Source organism: Phacochoerus africanus, chromosome 6, assembly GCF_016906955.1.
Source record: "Phacochoerus africanus isolate WHEZ1 chromosome 6, ROS_Pafr_v1, whole genome shotgun sequence".
Classification (NCBI taxonomy): domain Eukaryota; kingdom Metazoa; phylum Chordata; class Mammalia; order Artiodactyla; family Suidae; genus Phacochoerus; species Phacochoerus africanus.
Genome location: NC_062549.1, coordinates 94,118,645 through 94,139,772, shown reverse-complemented (window position 1 = coordinate 94,139,772; position 21,128 = coordinate 94,118,645). Strand labels below are relative to the sequence as shown.

General features: G+C 51.3%; 1 protein-coding gene across 1 annotated transcript; it reads left to right on the top strand.

The window, feature by feature from the left end:
• On the top strand, nucleotides 1-20,880 carry SEMA4A (semaphorin 4A). Its single transcript, XM_047784326.1, has 15 exons — nucleotides 1-188; nucleotides 1,010-1,177; nucleotides 3,368-3,528; nucleotides 4,454-4,516; nucleotides 4,776-4,874; nucleotides 5,107-5,212; nucleotides 6,070-6,186; nucleotides 6,560-6,684; nucleotides 6,854-7,026; nucleotides 8,323-8,473; nucleotides 14,849-15,029; nucleotides 17,642-17,760; nucleotides 17,869-18,026; nucleotides 18,362-18,462; nucleotides 19,559-20,880. The coding sequence occupies exons 1-15, from the start codon at nucleotides 131-133 to the stop codon at nucleotides 20,152-20,154; spliced, it is 2,376 nt and encodes a 791-aa protein (XP_047640282.1). The 5' UTR covers nucleotides 1-130; the 3' UTR covers nucleotides 20,155-20,880.
• The last annotated feature ends 248 nt before the right edge of the window (nucleotides 20,881-21,128 follow it).

Here is a 21,128-nt window from a genome sequence, read left to right as displayed (position 1 = left end):
GCCCAGAGCTCCCAGTGCTGGCTTTGCACTATGGATACCTGGAGGGCCACACTCCTGGCCCAGCCAGGCTGAGCCTTCTGTCCTCTGCCTCTGGGTCCTGGGACCAACTCCCCCTTCTCCTTCCTCTTGGATGGCACCCCCACCCGAGAGTCTGGACACCTGGGTTCTGCACTGTGGCTGGCTCAAGGGTATGTGAGATGAGATGGGGAGCAGGGAGGCGGGGGGCGGCGGGTGGCAGTCCCAGGGGAAGATTATGCAGAGACCCAGGAAGACAGACAGCACAGCAGTGGAGAGCCCAGGGAGAGAGGCGGCAGCTGCAGAGGCTGGGAGGCAGGCAGCCAGCCACTCCCAGGCCTGGGCCACTTTCCGGGCAATGCTGAGGGCCAGCCTGGCGGGCCGGACTCTCATCTCCTCCCTGCAAGAAGAGGCCTGTAGGCCTGAGCGTCAGAGGCCCGAGCTCAGCTGGGCCTGGGGGTAGAGATCAGAGCTGGCCAATTCAGACCCGGTCTGTCGTTTGGGTCATCAGAGGGCAGGGCTGAGCATGAGGCCCCAGGTATCAAGAGATCTGAAAGTTCAAGGAACGTCAGATCTGAAGAATCTGTCTTGTGAGTGTAGGAATCTGTTCCCCAGAAAGTCCTTTGCCCAGGACCAGGCGTTGGTTTGTGCTCTGGGCTTTGGGAGGAGGGCAGGCAAAGAAGAGACAGCAAGGCCTTCCCTGAGAGGAAGGTGAGAAGAGGCAGAGCAGGGCTGTGGTGTCAAGAGATCAGAAGGGCCGAATGGGGAAGAGCTGGCCTCCTGTCCAGAGGAGAGAGTAAGAATGAGCCTGTGAGGGTGATGGAAGTGAGACTCTCTGAGGGCACTCCAGAGAGGAAATTGCCCTCCCCATCCTTGCATCTCCCCCCTCCCCCTCCCCCTCCCCACTTCTGCTGCCTGGGGCCATCTGATTGGCTCCCTGGGGGGATGTGGTAAAGACTGCTCACCCAGAGAGTACCCTTGCCTGTTTCCCCAGAGCCATCTGGTGACAGCCTCTGGCTGAGCATGGCCCTTTCAGCCCTGGGCCTGGACTCCTGGAGCCTCCTGGGCCTTTTCCTCTTCCAGCTGCTCCTGCTGCTGTTGCCGCCAACAACCACGGGGGGTGACGGGCAGGGGCCCACACCCAGGGTCCAGTACTATGCAGGTAAGTGTCTGATGGTTGGGAAGTGTGGGGGTGACCACACTGAACCTGAGACGGGTGGAAGAAGGAGAGAAGGAACAGAGGGAGAGGGGTAGGAAAACGGACATGGAGGAACCAAGAGAGAGATGCCGAGGAGAGCCAGCCAGAGCCAGAGTGAGCGCTGCCGATAGAAATTCAGACTGAGAAAGGAGTGAATGATGAAACTCAGTTGGGGCCAGAGATTGAGGAAAGGGAGGTCAGGGGGCTAGTGGCCCAGGGGCATCATATCTTCTGATTCTCCAAAGCTGGTGATTCTGCTTTCCTTTGAATGTCACTGTCATCAGACTGGGCATCTCAAGTGCGGTAACTGCTTTCCTGCCCTCAAGTGCCCCAAAGCCAAGGCCCTTGCTAGAAGAGCATCTGTGGAGGTGGTGACCCAGTTCACACCAGGCTGATGCCAACCATGCATATCATGCTGGACCGCACCATGTCCAGAACTGGGGAACACCAGGCATACGAGACCTCGGGGTGGCCTGGCTGGGGTATGAGCCCTGAGACCCTGTCGGCATAGCTTGGCTCGTTTCTTACTGAGACGGAGGGCCCCCTCTCACCTCCAGGGAAAAGACTCAGGAAAAGTCAGTAGTTGTAGGGACAGGGTCTCTCTGGCACAGTTGTGTCTTCAGCATCTTTCTGGAGCAATGTGGTCAAGGAAATGCATGTTGCCCATTGATGGGGTGGCCTCCTCTGTGTCAGGTGTTGGGATTACAATATAAACAGGACTCAGAGTTCCTGTCATGGCTCAGTGGTTAACGAATCTGACTAGCATCCATGGGGACACAGGTTCCATCCCTGGCCTTGCTCAGTGGGTTAAGGATCTGGCGTTGCCATGACCTGTGGTATAGGTCACAAATGTGGCTTGGATCCTGCATTGCTGTGGCTGTTACGTAGGCCAGCAGCTGCAGCTCTGATTGGACTCCTAGCCTGGGAACATCCATATGCCACGGATTGGGCCCTAAAAAGCAAAATAATAATAATAATAATAATAATAATAATAAATTTTTAAAAATAGGACTCACCCCCTGCCCGCAAGGTGTTCATGGTCCCCAAGGGGAAGCAGATGAGCAGCCAGATAATCACACTGCAGGGCAATCAGTTCAGTAACTAAGGGGGTTTGTACAGTTTTGGGGAGCCTGGCCCCTCCAGTACCTTGCCATATGTTTCCCCAACTCTTCCTCTTGGTCCTAAGATTCTCTGAGCCTCCACAGGTAGCGATTAGCTAGTCAGTCCTTGAACTGGGGAGACCTGGGGGGGCCTCCCACAACCAGCTGGAATCCCCTGCCCAGGTGCCTGCAGGAAACTTTGGAGAAAAAGTTTCTGCTCAACCTGTGGCAGCGATGCTCGTGGTGGAAATTTCCTGCAGTAGAGGAGGGGAGGAAAGTGGGGTTGGTGAGTGGGACTCTAGAACCCACAGGTACCAACAACATACTCCTGCTGATGTCTGGCTTTCCTGTCTGTGGTCACCATTACCTTCTTGTTTGTCTGCCTTCTTGCCAGTCAGGACCAACGTGTCCCCCCCCATCGCAGCCCCTCAGGCCCAGAAGAGCCTCCCTTGTGCCTCACTTTATTTCCTGTCCCTTTGCCTGCTTCTTGGGTGTGGGCCACCCTCCCCCATCCCCAGTCTGTCATTACCCTGTCTCTGGCTGCCTCTCCTCTCTACTGGGAGCTCACCACACACAGCTCCTATGGCTGCCAGCAGGGTGGAGCTGCTGATGGAGAGTGGGTCCAGCTGCCAAGGCCTGGGGAGCACACTGCCGACTCTTCCCTTCCCCGCTGTTGTCTCAGAAATCAGCTTCTTGCACACCGACTTTTTTTTTTTTTTTTCCGATGTTGCTTTTTAGGGCCACACTGGTGGCATATGGAGGTTCCCAGTCTAGGGATCAAATCGGAGCTGTAGCTGCCGGCCTACACTATAGCCATAGCAACGCCAGATCAGAGCTGTGTCTGTGACCTACACCACAGCTCACAGTAATGCCAGATCCTTAACCTAGTGAGTGAGGCCAGGGATTAAACCCAGATCCTTAACCCACTGAGTGAGGCCAGGGATTGAATCTGCGTCCTCATGGGTGCTAGTCAGATTGGTTTCTGATGAGCCACGATGGGAACTCCTGCCCACCGACTTCTCATTGCTCACCCCTTCTCACTACCTCTCAACAGGGGACGGACGCAGAGTTCTTAGCCTCTTCCACCAGAAGGGCCTCCAGGATTTTGACACTCTGCTCTTGAGTGGTGACGGAGGCACTCTCTATGTGGGGGCTCGTGAGGCCATTCTGGCCTTGAATATCCAGGATCCAGGGGTACCAAGGCTGAAGAACATGGTGAGAGACCAGGGAAAGGGTGTGGGCTGGGAGTGAAGAGGGGGCCGGCAGCCGCCCTCCGCCTAGGCTGCCTACGCAGGAATAACTGCCAAATTACTGTTATCTGCAATCAGCAGCAATCAGCAATTCTTGGTATATCTATATCTGACCTGTATAACAGACAAGAAATACTGAAGTGGCCTCACTCCTCATTGGTACCATGAATACTGGTTGAATAATATTCATTATGAAAATGGCTGAAAATGGAAATCATTGGAAATCACTGACATAGGAAAGAAACATTGACTCATTATATCAATAATGTGCTATCCACCCACTGGTAGACATCACTGAAGCTTCTGTGTTAAACTACAGTCACCCTACCAAGGGAACCATGTGAAGAAGAAAGGGGGAGGGAAGGAAAAGAGGGAGGGAGGGAGCTAGCAATTACGGAGCATCTCCGTGGTTTGAGGTTGTGTGGTCTGTGGGCCACCTGCACATATGGGGAGCTGATTGCAGATGCAGCTTCTCTGAGGTGTGGCCCAGGAACTGAGGTTCCCAGTTCCCTAGGAAAAGTGTGGTTTGTCAACTGCTGCTATGTCTACCACACATGGCATTAGGTGCTTTATAGATGCCGCCGACTTGTGCCCTCCAGAAGCCTGTGCAAGTGACCAAGATCCCTCAACCAGGAAGTGTCTGAGCTTAGATTCAAACTCTGGTCTGATTCTACAGGCCATGTTCTACCGTGGAGCTGTGTCCTAATGAATATCAGTGTCATCAGAATAATACCCAGAGTCACAAAATGAGGCTATCATAGCCCAGCAGCATGTAACAGGCCACATTGCCTCTTGGCAACTTCACACCAGAGCCAAGGAGGGGATAGTAGTCAGAGCTAAGGCTGAAGACCTTTTCCCTTCATCTCCCTCTTCCCAATGCCCCGCTGCAGATCCCCTGGCCAGCCAGTGACAGAAAAAAGAGTGAATGTGCCTTTAAGAAGAAGAGCAATGAGGTAAGTTGAGGTGGGGCTATAGGGGCTCTGGTAGAGAAGAACTCTGTCCCCAGAGCATCACTGGATGACCTCAGGTGGGGCAGGCAGCAGAGGATGCTTGTTTGCATGGTTCCTGCCTTCACCATGTTCTATAGACTTACAGGAACCACCTCAGCATTGCTTGACCCTTCTCCCTGCTCAGGAGTGAGGAGCAGCCTCTGGGGATCCAGGAGTTTGGGGCAAGTGCCCTGGAGACCTGAATTCTTTATCCCCTCCCCAGACACAGTGTTTCAACTTTATCCGCGTCCTGGTCTCCTTCAACGCCACCCATCTCTACACCTGCGGCACCTTTGCTTTCAGCCCTGCTTGTACCTTCATTGTGAGTTGCTCAGCACCAGCTCTCGGGCCCCAAGAGTCCCTCCTCACATCTACTCCCAGCCCCACCCTCTGCAGCTCTGGAAAACGCTGGTCTTCCAGATGCGGGACCCTCGTGAGCTTCCTGGCCCCAGACCAATTTTCCTCTACATCCCCTTCCCTTCCTTCCTCATGCCCCTCCTTTCCCAGACGTGAGACTCTGGCGTTCTGGCCCCCCAGCCACTCCCCCCCTCTAGGAACTCCAAGATTCCTACCTGTTGCCCATCTTGGAGGACAAGGTCGTGGAGGGGAAAGGCCAAAGCCCCTTTGACCCCGCCCATAAGCACACGGCTGTCTTGGCAGGTGAGTATCAGATTGCCTGGTCCAACCCAGCGTCTGCTTTCCCAGGTCACTCTGTGACATATGGAGTCTGACAGAGTTCCCTGAGAAGCAGCGGACAGAGGGAAGGGAAGCCAGGTGCCTTGGGGCACAAATTCAGAAGAAGCAGGTACCCCAACCACCAGCTCCTACTGAAGCTGCCACAAAGGAAGTGGAGCAAGATGGATACAAAGAGATACACAGGGGCAGGAGGGACCAAGAAGGGTTTCAGGCAGAGAAGAGACCCAAGATTCAGTCATCTGTGCAATTCGCACACATTCAGCCCATTGTGTGAATGCCTCCTCTGCCTGCCAGGCCTTGGGCTGGGAACTGCAAGGATTACAGAGGAGAAATCATGGCCATGTGCCCTTCCAGATGCAAACCATTACAGACTTCCCACCCAGGCTTCTTGAACGTGGCAGCCTTTGGCTTTTGAGCGGGACCTTGAAAGATAGGTAGATGGGCAGGGAAGGTACTCCAGGAAGAGAAGGGAAGGATCCACGGTGTGGAACCCAAAACACAGCCATCTTCGGGGAACAATGAGTGATTCTAACCAGCAAGTTGTTCAGCTGGATGTGGGAGGGAGTAGCCAGAGAAAGACTGGAAAAGTGCCAAAACACCAAAGGCCCCAAGGCTGACCATTTCCTGTGGGGAGAAGGACTTAACTAAGATTGGTGCTCAGGGGGGGACTGTGAACTGAGCTTTGGGGCTCCACAGGAAGGTGCAGAACAAATGAAGGAGGCCAGAGACTGATGCGAATGCTGCCCCAGTCAGAGGCAGGTCTGAGGAGGGCAGGGTGCCCTCCAGCTGATGAGGTGTCCTACCCTCTCCCCCCACCCTAGATGGGATGCTCTATTCCGGCACCATGAACAACTTTCTGGGCAGTGAGCCCATCCTGATGCGCACACTGGGATCCCAGCCTGTCCTCAAGACCGACAATTTCCTCCGCTGGCTGCAATGTAAGGACCTGAGCCCCACCCAGCACAGGTCTGGCCCCTTCCCCAAGTCCTGGAGACCTGGCACTGTGAACTGCTGTTAATTCACTCAATTCTCGTTTGTTGAGGCATGCTACGTGCAAAGCAGTATGTTAAGTGCTGGTGGTACAGCAGGGAAGAAAAGCTTCCGTCCTCGTCAAGTTTTCCTCTTATGTAAATAAATTAGAGAAGCACCAGTCGCTCCCCAACTTCATCCTCCCACCCATGTCTACGCCTCGACCAACTGTGGGACCCGAGGCATCATGTCACCCCGCTTCCAGAGCCAAGGGTTTTCACAGAGGGGAAGCCAGGGCATCCAGGTGCTCCATCTCTAAGCCTATCTACTCCGCCCTGGCAGCGGACGCCTCCTTTGTGGCAGCTATTCCTTCGACCCAGGTCGTCTACTTCTTCTTCGCGGAGACAGCCAGCGAGTTCGAGTTCTTCGAGAAGCTCCACACATCCCGGGTGGCCAGAGTCTGCAAGGTCGGCCAGCGGGGTGGGGGGCGGGGCTGATCGTGGAGAAGCCAATGAGGGTGTGACGTGGGCGGGGCTGGACATTTAGGACCCAATCGAGTGGGAGGGAGAGGGCGTGGTTTCCGGGAGGGGAAGGGGGAGGACACCCGGGGCCCTCTGACTCCTCTGATGCCCCTAGAACGACGTGGGGGGAGAAAAGCTACTGCAGAAAAAGTGGACCACCTTCCTGAAGGCCCAGCTGCTCTGCGCCCAGCCCGGACAGCTGCCCTTCAACGTCATCCGCCACGCCGTTCTGCTGGCAGACAATTACTCCACTGATCCCCATGTCTACGCAGTCTTCACCTCTCAGTGGTGAGCAGCTAGGCGAGAACTTGGGTCTGGAAGCGGGATTTGGGATCAGCACCCATGTTGCCTTGGCTCACCAGGGAAGGTAGGAACTGATGTGAGCCAAGCACACACTCTACACTTCGCATAGGAGGGTGTTTGATCACTGTCTTCCAGGAATTTGACTCATGCCCTTAAGGTAAATCAGAAAAGTTCTGATTAGTTTATACCCTGCTTGGTTCCAAAAAGGATAGGAGGCAGCTTATGAAAGGCAAATGTTAAAACCTATGAGGAAGTGTTAAAAAAAGGAGAATAAGAGAAGCCAGAGATAGGGTCAGCACATTATAAATGTTTGTCATTTATACAGTCTCTGGATGCTGACCCATATATACCTCTGGGCTTCCTAATGGTCAGAGTGAAGAGCGAAACATCATCAGCAACATAAGATAAAAATAAAGTCGTTGCTTGGAAGCTGAGAAAGTTTAACTTATTTGCTGTGGTCTGGCCCACAGGGTTCAGGTACCTGCTGACAGTGTGTCAGGTACCAAAGATATCTGTGGAGTTCCCATCATGGCTCAGCGGTTAACGAACCTGACTGGCATCCATGAGAATGAAGTTTCGATCCCTGGCCTTGCTGGGGGTTAAGGATTCAGCGTTGCCATGAGCTGTGATGTAGGTTGCAGATGTGGCTTGGATCCTGTATTGCCGTGGCTGTGGCGTAGGCAGGCAGCTGTAGCTCTGATTCGACTCCATATGCCACAGGTGTGGCCCTAAAAAGACCCAAAGTTATCTATTGTTGTAAGCAGGGTCTGGTACCTGTGGCATCCAGAACTGAGAACATGGTGTAAGCCACTGTCAGGTTAAAGAGAACAAGAGGGACAGATCTTTTGCCTCCACAGATCAGGGCTGAAGGAATAAACATCATCTTGTAGTCAGGTTATGGTTGGTTATCTGAAGACCAGGAAATCCTGGGACCCCAAGCAAGAGCACTTCATCTGGAGCTTGTCAGGGAGCTGGTTACACTGTCCCTCCCATAGAGACCCAGTCTGGGCAGGAAGGGCAGGAGGCACCCCAGGGCCTGAGCCCAATTAATTCTCATTAACGATAGTCACATCTCAGATCCTAAGATGGGCTAGAGTCTGGGGCTCTCCTTGCCCTTATCACCACAGCTGGGCCTGACCCAGCTCTTCTGGGGTTTCTCACCAAACCCCAGGTGGGAGGGCAGAGGTGGGGAGTGGGGGTGGGGTGGGAAGTAAGGGCTAGAGGGGGAGTTCTGGCACAGCAGAGGATATTACAGACAATGTCCCCTCTGGCTGTCTCTAGGCGGGTCGGTGGGACCCGGAGCTCTGCTGTCTGTGCTTTTTCTCTCAAGGACATCAAGCGTGTCTTTGAGGGAAAGTACAAGGAATTGAACAAAGAGACTTCACGCTGGACTACCTACGGGTTCTCTGATATTAGTCCCCGGCCAGGCAGCGTGAGTACTCCCAAACCCACTGAATGAAGCCCCTCCTCCCAGGCACGTAACATGCATGTCAAAACACCTGTCAAGGCATAGTAAAAATGCCCAACAAATGTGAGTGCTCCCCACACTCCCAAGTCCTGTCTGCTCAAATATATACCCATTCCAGCTGTCCAACCTCACCCTAAACACAGAGGAGTACCCTCTTCACCCCAGCTAAGTGCACGCCACATACCTGGGCATATCACTAAGGAAACAAAGGAGCACAGGCTAACACCAAGGACTGTCTTGGGCATCATCACTTGCATTTCTTATTTCATTTTTGTTTTGTTTTTTGATCAAAGTCATATATGTACAACATTTAAAGAGTCATATAAAACTGCATGGCTGATTACAAAAAACAGCCCTATTCCCTATCCTCAGCACTTTTCCTGCTCTCGAGACAGCCACCTTCAATTCTTTTAGCTGATTCATTTGATATATATCTCCAAATCTCTAAATATTTTTATTGCTACTTTTTTTTTTAAGGGCCGCGCTGGCAGCATATGGAAGTTCTCAGGCTAGGGGTCAAAATGGAGCTGCAGCTGCTGGTCTACAGCACAGCCACAACAACTCAGGATCCAAGCTGCATGTGCAATCTACACCACAGCTCACAGCAACATCAGATCATTAACCCACTGAGTGAGGCCAGGGATCGAACCTGCCTCCTCCTGGATACTAGTCAGGTTCGTTTCTGCTAAGCCACAACAGGAACTCCTTATTGCTACTTCTTGATGTTTCAGTTTCAGGCAATAACTGTTGAATTCCCATTCTGGATGGTGAGGATTTAACCATGTCCCCCCACCTCCCCACCCCCACTCAGCCATGTGCTGGAACTGGCTTGCAGCAACTTGCAAGAACCCTTTCCAAATCCACCTCCCATGACATTACATGGATAGCTTGAAGTCAGTCATGGTGGGAATAATGCATCATGGAAATCAGCACACACTTCAAATCAAGGTTCCCCCACCCATCATCCCAGAGCTGCCTTACCAACACACCCCTGCACACACCCCTATCTCCCAATAGACTTTTATAGTAATTTTGATTTTATCAATATTTGTATTATGACTTATTATTCATAACTGAGCCAGGTAGTAAGCCATGATAACTTTTCTCTTTTTTTTTTTTGTCTTTTTGCTATTTCTTGGGCCGCTCCCACGGCATATGGGAGATTCCCAGGCTAGGGGTCCAATCAGAGCTGTAGCCACTGTCCTACACCAGAGCCATAGCAACTCGGGATCCGAGCCGCGTCTGCAACCTACACCACGGCTCACGGCAATGCCGGATCATTAACCCACTGAGCAAGGGCAGGGACCGAACCCGAAACCTCATGGTTCCTAGTCGGATTCGTTAACCACTGCGCCACGACAGGAACTCCCCATGATAACTTTTCCTTTTTCCATAATTTTTCATTTTCCTTAGGGTTAGTAATTTATCTTAATTTTTTTTTTGCTTCGTTTTCTAAGCTCTTTATTTCAACCCCAAACCCTTCCTCAGTTATCCGAATCTATTCTGAAAACAGATCCATTAAGTGTTCTAAGAGTTTCGTTTTCCTGGAGATCTTTCCTATCCACTGCAGCCTGGACTTCCTCTGCAGCTTATCAACATCTGGGGTACAGCTGCCCTCCTGGAATCTCCCTTCCTCATCATTCTGGGCATTCCCTTTGCCGCTTTCTTGTGACCATTTGGTATTTCTTGCAACCCACAGCTTCCTCTTTTCTCTTTTTTTCCTTTTCATTATCTTTACTTTAGTGGAGGAGAGCCTCTGTAGGTTACTGGAAAAGGATATAGAGCAGGTAAAGTTTTTTGAGACCCCGAATATCTGAAAATGTCTATTCTACATTCACACAGGATAGTTTGTCTAGGTGTATCCAAAGTCTAGCCTAGAAATAGTCTTCCTTCAAAACCTCGAAAGCTTATTCTATTTCCTCTAGATTCCATTGCTGCTATGGAGAAGTCTAAAGCTATTCTGATTTCTAACTCTTTGAATGTCACCTGTTTTTTTCTCCCTGGAATCTTGTTGTGCCTTTTCGGACCCTGGTTGTTTTGAAATTTCACAATATTGTGCCTTGATGGGATTCTGTTCACATATTGTCTGGACATTCAGTTTGCTTCTTAAGCCTGGAAATTTAGTTCTTTCAATTTTAAGAAGTTTTCTCCTGTTTCCTTTTCATTCAACAATTTTTTTTTTTTCTATTTTTGGGGCTGCACCTGCCACATCTGGAAGTTCCCAGGCAAGGGCTCGAATCAGAGCTGCAGCTGCTGGCCTACACCACAGCACAGCAACACAGGATCCAAACTGTGTGTGCAACCTACTCCACAGCTCATGGCAACGCCAGATCCTTAACCCACTGAGCAGGGTTGAACTCAAATCCTCATGGGTACTAGTTGGATTCGTTTCCACTGAGTCACACTGGGCACTCCTGGCGCTGATATTCTAAGGTTAGAATGTTTTCTCACTTCTTTCTGGCCTTCCTGGACTGGTCCGATAACTTAAAATCCTTTTTATTTATTTATCACAAGCAGAAGTTCCTGGGCCAGGGATCAAACCCACACCACAGCAGTGACAACACTGGATCCTTAACCTGCTGTGTCACCAGAGAATTCCTTAAAAAAATTTTTTTTCCAAATCTTTGGTTTCGTTCCACTTTCTGGGAGAGTATCTTAATTTTATCTTCTAATCTTTCTATCCAATTTTTAAATTTCTGCTAACATTTTTTTGAGTTTTGAACATTTCTTTCATAAATATGTCCTATTAAGAAACATACAAAAAGTAGACAGTATAGGGAGTTCCCACTGTGGCTCAGCAGTAACGAATCCGACTTGTATACAGGAGGATGTGGGTTTGATCCTTGGCCTCGATCAGTGGGTTAAGGATTTGGCGTTGCCGTGAGCTGTGGTTTAGGTCACAGATGCAACTGGGATCTGGCACTGCTGTGGCTGTGGCATAGGCCAGTGGCTGCAGCTCCGATTGGACTCCTAGCCTGGGAACTTCCATATGCTGCAGGTGTAGCCCTAAAAAAAAGAAAAGAAAAGAAAAAGTAGACAGTGTAGTCTAACGATACACCCATCAGCCAGCTTCAGTTCATAGCCAGTCCAACTGTTTCATCTATACCCCACCCATTTTTCCTCTTATTATTTTGAAGTTGAAGCAAATTCCGGACATCATATCATTTAATCTATTAGTTGCTTAGGGCTGCCATAACCCATTACCACAAACTTGGTGGCTTAAAGCAACAGAAAGGTATTTGCTCAGAATTCCGGAATCCTGGCATTTGAAATCAAAGTGTCAGCAGGGGAGTTCCCATCATGGCTCAGCGGTTAATGAACCCAGCTAGCATCCATGAGGATGCAGGTTCGATCCTGCCCTCGCTCAGTGGGTTAAGGATCCGGCACTGCCGTGAGCTGGGGTGTAGGTCACAGCAGCGGCTCGGATCTGGCATTGCTGTGACTGCGATGTAGGCTGGCAGCTGTAGCTCCGATTCGACCCCTAGCCTGGGAATTTCCATATGGTGAGGATGTAACCCTAAAAAGCAAAAAAAAAAAAAAAAAAAAAAAAAAAAACAAAAAAAAAACGAACAACAACAAAAAAACCCATCATATATATATAGTTTAGGAATTCCCACTATGGTGCAATGGGTTAAGATTCTGATGGCAGTAGCTTGGTCACTGCAGAAGTATGGGTTTGATCCCCGGCCTGTGCAGGGGGTTTGGATTTGGTGTTGTTGCAGTTGTGGTACAGATCTAGAGAGTGTAGAGATTAAAGTTTGATTTGAGGGAGCAAAACTACCTCATCATGGTAGTGTGGTCTTCCTTCAGGACTGTGTAATCTCTGGCCATGCTCTTTGAAACCAGAACTCCTCTTTTGCAACATTGTGTTCTTGTTTCATGGGTATACTATTTTCATACTTATCTCTCTTAAGATAGAAATGATTCTTTGGTGTGAAGTTTTCTTTTCTCTGAATAATTCCTATTTCCTCTTAGATTTTTGGTATTTGTGCATATTTTCTATTTGTTTATTTTTTTTTGATAGGGATAAAATAGATTTATTAAGATAGGATGCTTGTGAGAGATGCACTCAGGCGGGCAAGGAGGCTCTGCCTATTTATTTTGATCTCTTTCATGGTCATGGTTTCATGGATGTAACTGGTGATCCTTAGCTATCTACTCATATTTAAGAGGGAAGGGACTATGAAGCTCTTTGGACTCTGTGCATCCTGACTATGACCTGACAACTCAAGCTCCATTATGGCTCCACTGAGGGTGGTCTGGCTGGGCTGTCTTGATGGGGATCGTCAATGACAGTGTCTTTAGCCTTTCCTCTTGGACCACTGGTCAGTTTTCTCAGAGCAGACTCTTCCAGTCTTCTGCTTGGAGGGACATGATCCGGCTCCTGGTGTCATGGGGAAAGAGGGCTAGGTGTGGGAGAAGAGTCTCAGTCGGTATGGTGTCTACCTGCATTTAATCCCCTGCTTCCATTATTTAACCCTCTCTGCTCTCCCCTGTTCAGAGTCCCTTTCTCTTAACCTCTTCAGAGAATAAACCTCCAGTCTTGGGCCAGGATGTGGAAGGTACAGTCACTCAGCTGCATGCAGCTGAGAGGAGACCTGCCTACCTCAATGGACTTTCAAATAATCTCTTTTTTTTTTTTTTTTTCTTTTTAGGGCTGTACCCATAGCATATGGAGAGTCCCAGGCTAGGGGTCCAATTGGAGCTGCAGCTGCCAGCCACAGCCACAGCCACAGCAACACAGGATCCGAGCTGAGTCTGCCACTTACACTACAGCTCACGGCAACGCTGGATCCTTAACCCACTGAGAGAGGCTAGGGATTGAACCCGCAACCCCATGGTTCCTAGTCGGATTCGTTTCCACTGAGCCACAATGGGAATTCCTCAAATAATCTTGTTTATTCAGCCCCTCCTTGATGCCATTTCCAGAGGTGACTGGGGCCACTAACTCATGAACTTCAAGAATTCTACTTTATCAGTCTGATGGTTATCCCTGAACTGGCTTAAGGAGATTTTTTTTCCTAAGTCTTTTCCTATTTTTGTTTACTTTCCATCTTCCAAAATGTGGCTGCTTTTGCCTCCTTTCCTGTTCTCCCCATCCCTGTAGGTTTATACCTTTAAAAAAAGTCCCTTTAGGAGGAAGCAAGAGTAGGTGCATGTGCTCATTCTGGCATCAAAATGAGATACAGATGTTACTACATCACTTTACAGATGAGGAAGTTGCAGCTCGTAGAGGTGGGGAAACCTGTCTGAGGACACAGCTTGTAAGTGACAGAGTTGGGGCTGGTGTTAAGACAGTGCTCTTGGAAATGGAGGACAAGAATCGTGACCAAAGATCAGGACACAGGTGTCCCAGAGCCACAATATGCTGGTGTTGGCAGGGCCTCTTCGAGAACAGCCGGTCCAACCCCCTCATTTTATGGGTAAGAAAAAGAAGGCCCAGAATGGAAAAGGGATGTTCAGAGTCATGCATCAAGTTCATGCCAAACCGTGATAAAAACACCCCCTGCCACACCACCCCTTTTTGTGACATCCTTCATTCAGTCACTGACTCAGTGAACATTTATTGGGCACCACCTGTTTGCCAGGTCCTATGCTAATCCTGGGTCTATAGACCTGAATACAGGTAGTGCTTCCCTGCAAGGGACCCTCACCCTACTTCCTGCTGGTGGTCAGGTATCCTTGGTGCAGGTAGATGGTGGAAGAAAATAATGATGACTTACATTTAACAAGTATTTACTTCACGTCAAGCTCTGTTCTAATGACCTTTTATGTATTAGTGCATTTCATCCTCACAGCGAGCCTATGAAGTCTTGGTAATGGGCCCATTACACTGTTAAGGAACCTCAGACACGCTGAATTCAGAACTGGAATTCAAAGCCAAGCACCTCCAGAGTCTGGCTTTAATTATCATCATGAGATGAGGGCTGCCAAGAGGGCAGAAGGCAAAGGAGATTAGCCAAGGGGGAGGGAGGGAGGAGGCAGTGGGTGAGTTTAAAGGAAGGAAAAATCTGGAGTTCCCACTGTGAGCAGGTTAAGAACCTGACTGGTATCCATGAGGATATGGGTTCGATCCCTGACCCCATTCGGTGGGTTAAGGATCCGGCATTGCTATGAGCTGTGGTGTAGGTCGCAGATGCTGCTTAGATGTGGCATTGTATGGCTGTGGTGTAGGCCAGCGGCTGCAGCTCCGATTTGACCCCTAGCGCAGGAACTTCCACATGCCCCAGGTGCGGCCCTAAACAGAAAAAAAAGAAGAAGAAGAAGAAATAAAAATAAATAAATAAATAAATAAAAGAAGGAAAAAATCTGACCTGATTTGTCTCCTTCCCCCTTTAGTGCTCAGAGGGCCCCTCCTCTGATAAAGCCTTGACCTTCATGAAGGACCATTTCCTGATGGATGAGCCGGTGATTGGGACACCCCTGCTGGTGAAGTCTGGTGTGGAGTACACACAGCTTGCAGTGGAGACAGCCCAGGGCATCGATGGGCACAGCCATCTGGTCATGTACCTGGGCACCAGTGAGTGAAGGGCTCCAGGACATCCCTCAGGGCACTGGAGCAGGGGCTGCAACTCAGGCTGAAGAGGGAAAGCTTTGAGTTCATTCACTCATGGCTTCATTCAGCAAATGTGTTCTGAGTACCCTGGCGCCTACTTTGTGCCTTGTCCCCTGCTAGGCTCTGAAAATACAGTGGGGGAACCAAACAGCCTTTACCTTTTCTGAGCTTTCGGTCTGTGGGGGAGAGAAACAGAGGGCTCTGGTGGCCTTAGCAAGAGCTGTTTATCTAATGGGGGAAGTGATGCTAGAGATGAAAAGTGAGAGAGGATAGAGGGGGAGCTAGAAACAGTGAAAGTAGATCACGCTTCTGGAAGCTTGGCTGTGAAGGGGAAGAGGGGAGGGGAAGGTAACTGGAGGAGGGTGTGGGATCCAGCCAGCCTACTTTTTCTTTTTCTTTTCTTTCTTTATTTATTTTGCGTTTTAGGGCCGCACCTGTGGCACATGGAGGTTCCCAGGCTAGGGGTCTCATTGGAGCTACAGCTGCCAGCCTACACCACAGCCACAGCAACACCAGATCTGAGCTGCGTCTTCGACCTATACCACAGCTTGTGGCAAGGCTGGATCCTTAACCCACTGAGCAAGGCCAGGGGTCAAACCTGCAACCTCATGGCTCCTAGTCGGATTTGTTTCTGCTGTGCCACGATGGGAACTCCCAGCCAGCATTCTTTTTAAAGATGGGAAAAATCCTCAGGATCCAGTAGAGAGGGCGATGGTGAGGAGATGGGCAGGCGAAGGGCTAATTGGCAGGTGAAGTTGCAGAGGAAGCAGGAAGCCAGGGTCCAGTTCACAGGTCGGGGGCTGGCTGTGAGTGGAGGGGGGACAGCATCTCTTCCGGGATGGGAATGAAGGTGTAGAAGGGGGGTAAGATTGGAGGGGAACATGTCTAGACTCAGGGGACACAGGCAGGAAGCAGGGGGAGCTCTTACGTGAAGGCTTTTTTGTTCTCTATGCAGTAGGAGGATGAAAGGTCGTGAGCTGGGATCGAGAGGCAGAAAAGGCAAGAGGTTTGAGGAGAGAAAGGATCGGTTCAAATATTCATCATGAAAAGAAGGAGAGACAGAGAGTTCCCACTGTGGCTCAGTGGGTTGAGAGCCCAAACAGTATCCATGAGGATGTAGGTTCAATCCCTGGCCTCGCTCAACTCAAGCTGCGGTATAGGCCACAGATGCGGCTTGGATCCCACACTGCTGTGGCTGTGGCTTAGGCGGGCTGTAGCTGCAGCTCCGATTCAAAGGTGCAGCTCTAAAAAGACCAAAAAAAAAAAAAAAAAAACTAGAACAGAAAAAAGGAGAGACAGTCAGCGGGGGATGGATGGGGAAGCTCGACAAGCATATAAATTGAGGGCCTGGCTGAGGTGAATGACCTTGAGCTTTACTGGAAGAAACACATTAGGTTCATTCATTCTTTTAGGACATCAGCTGTGCATATATTGTGTATATAATAGAGAACAAAACGGACAGAAAGCTAGGTCCTTTAGGAGTGCATGGGGGAGTTCCTGTTGTGGCGCAGTGGTTAACGAATCCGACCAGGAACCATGAGTTTGTGGGTTCGATCCTTGGCCTTGCTCAGTGGGTTAAGGATCCAGTGTTGTCATGAGCTGTGGTGTAGGTCACAGACGTGACCTGGATCTCATGTTGCTGTGGCTCTGGTGCAGGCCGGCGGCTACAGCTCGGATTGGACCCCTAGCCTGGGAACCTCCATATGCCATGGGAGCAGCCCTAGAAAAAAGGCAAAAAAACAAACAAAAAAAGGAATGCATGGGAACAGACAATAATCCTACTGAATAAGTCACTTACTTGGTACAGTATGAAGTTAGAAAATAGAGCGGTGTGAGGGGTAGTCAGGAATGCCGGTTGGGGAGGTAGCAGTTTTTAAAAGGGTGGTCAGGGTAGGCCTCACTGAAGCGCCTCTGAGTAGAGACACTTTCGATGGCAGGAGGGAGGCTGGTGATGTGATTTTCTACAAAAGCGCTCAGCTGTCCACTACCTCATGTCCATGGAGAAGGGATGGTTGGGTTCCTCCAGGGATGGAGTTTTTATCAGTTAGTTGCAAAGGGAGGGCAGAGAGGCAAGGGGTTCCCAGCCATTTGTAAGAGAGCTCTGGGAGTTCCCGTCATGGCTCAGCGGGTATCCATGAGGATTCAGGTTCGATCCCTGGCCTTGCTCAGTGGGTTAAGGATCCAGTGTTGCCATGAGCTGTGGTATAGGTCACAGATGCAGCTCAGATCCCAAGTTGCTGTGGCTGTGGTGTAGGCCGCCAGCAGCTGCAGCTCTGATTCGACCCCTAGCCTGGGAACCTCCATATGCCACAGGTGCAGCCCTAAAAAGACAAAAAAAAAAAAAAAAGAAAGAAAGAAAAAAAGGAGAGAGAGAGCTCCATCTCCGTGGCATAGGAGGAAACGGTCTGACAGATCTGTGTCCAGTGCACATTTTAACAGGAACTTTCTAACTGCTGGGGAGGCCACCTGCAGTCAGGGAGGGAGCACGAGAAAGGTCTGCCACCTGGAGTCAGGGAGGGAGCACGAGAAAGGTCTGTAGATAGGGCGAGACATTTCATCTCTCTGTCTCTCCACAGGCACAGGGTCCCTCCACAAGGCCGTGGTGAGTGGGGGTAGCAGTGCTTATCTGGTGGAGGAGATCCAGCTGTTCCCGGACCCTGAACCTGTTCGTAACCTGCAGCTGGCCCCTACCCAGGTGGGAAGGGGCCTGACCATCACATGGCCTTCCCATGAGGCAGGGCCTGGGTCCTCACCTAGTGTGGCTGTGGCAGGGGTATCCTGACACTGTCCACCTCTCTTCCAGGGCGCCGTGTTTGCAGGCTTCTCAGGAGGCATCTGGAGAGTTCCCCGAGCCAACTGCAGTGTCTATGAGAGCTGTGTGGATTGTGTCCTTGCCCGGGACCCCCACTGTGCCTGGGACCCCCAGTCCCAAAACTGCCGCCTCTTGCCCACCCCTATCCCGTGAGTGCCAGCCCTGGCTGGTGGCCGGAGCTGGCCTGCCAGGACCCTAGTTACCCAGCTTATGCTCCCAATCATCCTCTCTCTAGGTGTTGCTAATGCAGTCCCTCAAAGATTCCTCATCCTGGGGTGGGCTCCTCCGGGGTGGAGTTGCACCAGGCAGTTGTGAGCTACTCAAGGCCACCCCGAGCTCCCCCCACCCCCCACACCTCGCCCCTGGTTCCGCCTTGTCTCCACGACAACGCACCTTTTTCCCCTGCTGCACTTCCCTCTCGCTCCCTCCTCTTCCCACTTTTGTTCATTTCAAGGGATCATTTTTGCTTTCCCTGCCATCTCAGGAAGTTCTGGAAGCAGGACATGGAGCAAGGGAACCCAGAGTGGGCGTGTGCCAATGGCCCCAGGGGCAGGAGCCTTGGGCCTCAGATCCGCCCCCAAATCAGTGAGTGTGGGATCAAGGGAGGCACAAAGGCAGGGGAGGATTTCTGGGTGGGGGTGGGTGCTCTGGCCTCAGTTTTTCCCCCCAGCACCTGCCTCGCTTGAGACCTGAACACCCAGAGTTGGGATGGATTTTGGTGTTGGCTATAGGGAAGAGGAATAGGAATTCCAAGCTGGGATTCAGGATTGAGGTTGAAGTGGTTTTGGTGTCAGAGATGGAGTCAGGTGGACTGGGGGTTAATTTGGGGTCCAGACTGGAGCTAGGAAAGGGGTCAGAGTTTGGGAAGTGAGATAGAAGTTGGAGGAGGAGTTCCCATTGTGGCTCAGAGGTTAATGAACCTGACTAGCATCCATGAGTGCACAGGTTTGATCCCTGGCCTTGATCAGTGGGTTAAGGATCCAGTGTTGCCGTAAGCTGTGGTGTAGGTTGCAGACATGGCTCAGATCCCGCATTGCTGTGTCTATGGTGTAGGTGTAGGCCAGCAGCTGCAGCTCCGATTGGACCCCTAGCCTGGGAACCTCCATATGCCGACAGTGTGGCCCTAAAAAGACAAAAAAAAAAAAAAAAAAAGAGGAGTTCCCATCGTGGCGCAGTGGTTAACAAATCGGACTAGGAACCATGAGGTTGCGGGATCGATCCTTGACCTTGCTCAGTGGGTTAAGGATCCCACGTTGCTGTGGCTGTGGCAAAGGCCAGCAGCTACAGCTCTGATTGACTCCTAGCCTGGAAAACTCCATATGCCGCAGGAGCGGCTCTAGAAAAGGCAAAAAGACCAAAAAAAAAAAAAAAAAGAAAAAGAAATAGAAGTTGGAGATGGGGAGTTCCCATTGTGGTGCAGTGGGATGGGTGGTGTCTCTGGAGAACAGGGACGCAGGTTCGATCCCAGGCCCAGCACTGATCTCTGGCCCAGGAAATCCATATGCTGCTGGGTGGCCAAAAATGAAAAAAAAAAAGAAAAAGAAAAAAGAAAAGAAATAGAAAAAGAAAAAAAAAATTTTTAAAGAAATTAGAGATGGGAATTTGGGTCCAAATGTAGGGTAGAGACTGCCTCCTTCCTGGCTTCTCCCCTTATCCTTTTGCCCCTTTCCTTCATCTGCAGTCAAAGAAGTCCTGGCCATCCCCAACTCCATCCTGGAGCTCCCCTGCCCCCGTCTCTCAGCTCTGGCCTCTTACCACTGGAGTCATGGCACAACGACAATCCCGGATACCTCTTCCATGGTCTACCGCGGCTCCCTCTTGCTGCTGCTGCGAGATGGTGTGGGGGGTCTCTATCAGTGCTGGGCCACCGAGAATGACTTCTCATACCCTGTGGTCTCCTACTGGGTGGACAGTCAGGACCAGCCCCTGGCCCTGGATCCCAAACTGGCAGGCATCCCCCGGGAGCGCGTGGAAGCCCCGCTGACCAGGGTCGGCGGTGGGGCTGCCCCAGCTGCCCAGCGGTCCTACTGGCCCCACTTCATCACCGTCACTGTGCTTCTCGCCTTAGTGTTTTCAGGAGCCCTCATCATCCTCCTCGCCTCCCCGCTGGGGGCCCTCCGAGCCCGGGGAAAGGTCCAAGGCTGTGGGACCCTGCCCCCCGGGGAGAAGGCCCCCTTGAGCCAGGAGCAGTGCCTCCCACCCACCAAGGAATGCAGGATCTCTGCCTGTGATGTGGATGCCGCCGACCACAACTTGCAGGGCACTGAGGTGGCTTAAACTCTGGGTACAAGCTGGGGCTGTTGGACAGGGCAGGGTTCTTGGCCATGCTGGCTGGGGGGGACCTGGAGCAGCAGTGCAGCCCTGAGTAGGATGGGAGTAGCACAAGAGACCACCCTCTTCCCGCAAGAGGAGCTTCTCCTCCCACTCTGTGCTGCTGATTGCACTCAGCAGGGCTGGGCACAGAGGCCTGACTCCCCTATGGGGCTCCCTTCTACCAAGCATGTGGCCTAACGGGGCCACCCCAGACCTGGACCTAGGCTATGATAGGAGGACCTTTCGAGGAGCCTTCAGTTCTGGCCATTCGGGACACTCCAGAAACATACTTCTGCAGGGGACCCGAAAACATGAAACACCTAAGCAAGTAAGATAGCACACGGCACCTGGAGGTTCCGCTCTGAAAGCAGCTGCCACCCTGGCCACCCACACTCCCCTCTCCCAGGGGTCTTCAGGGCTCTGCAGGGAGCTGCCCCTTCGTGCTCCTCTTATCAAATCAACTGTGTACCTGGAGGTCCTTCCTGAAGTCTGACCTCCTTCCTTCTTGCTTCAGTTGGGGCAGATTTGATCCCTTCTGGCCTGGCTAGACCGGCAGGAGTCATCTGAGCCTTGTTCCCTCCTTTTCCCTGGCTGACTCCTGGTCCCCTCTCCTCTCCCCTCTCCTCTGTTTCAGGAGTCAGAAACTGCTTGTCACAGACAGTTTATTTTTTATTAAAAAGACAAAGCTTACCGACTAGTGCGGTTTTTGTTGGAGCAGAGGCTCCAGCCAAGGACTGCCGGAATGTAAGGGGAAGAGGCGGGTGAAGGACGTTGGTAGGTTTGTGGGGTGGTTGTTCTCTCGAACTCCAGACCACTTCTTTGGCCCTGCCAGCTCCCTTCCAGCCCCCAACCAGCCCCACTGCCCTTCCTTCCACTCCACGCACTGCTAGAGGGTGCCTCTAATGTTGCCTTTGGGGTCAATGCCTGTGTGTCTGCTG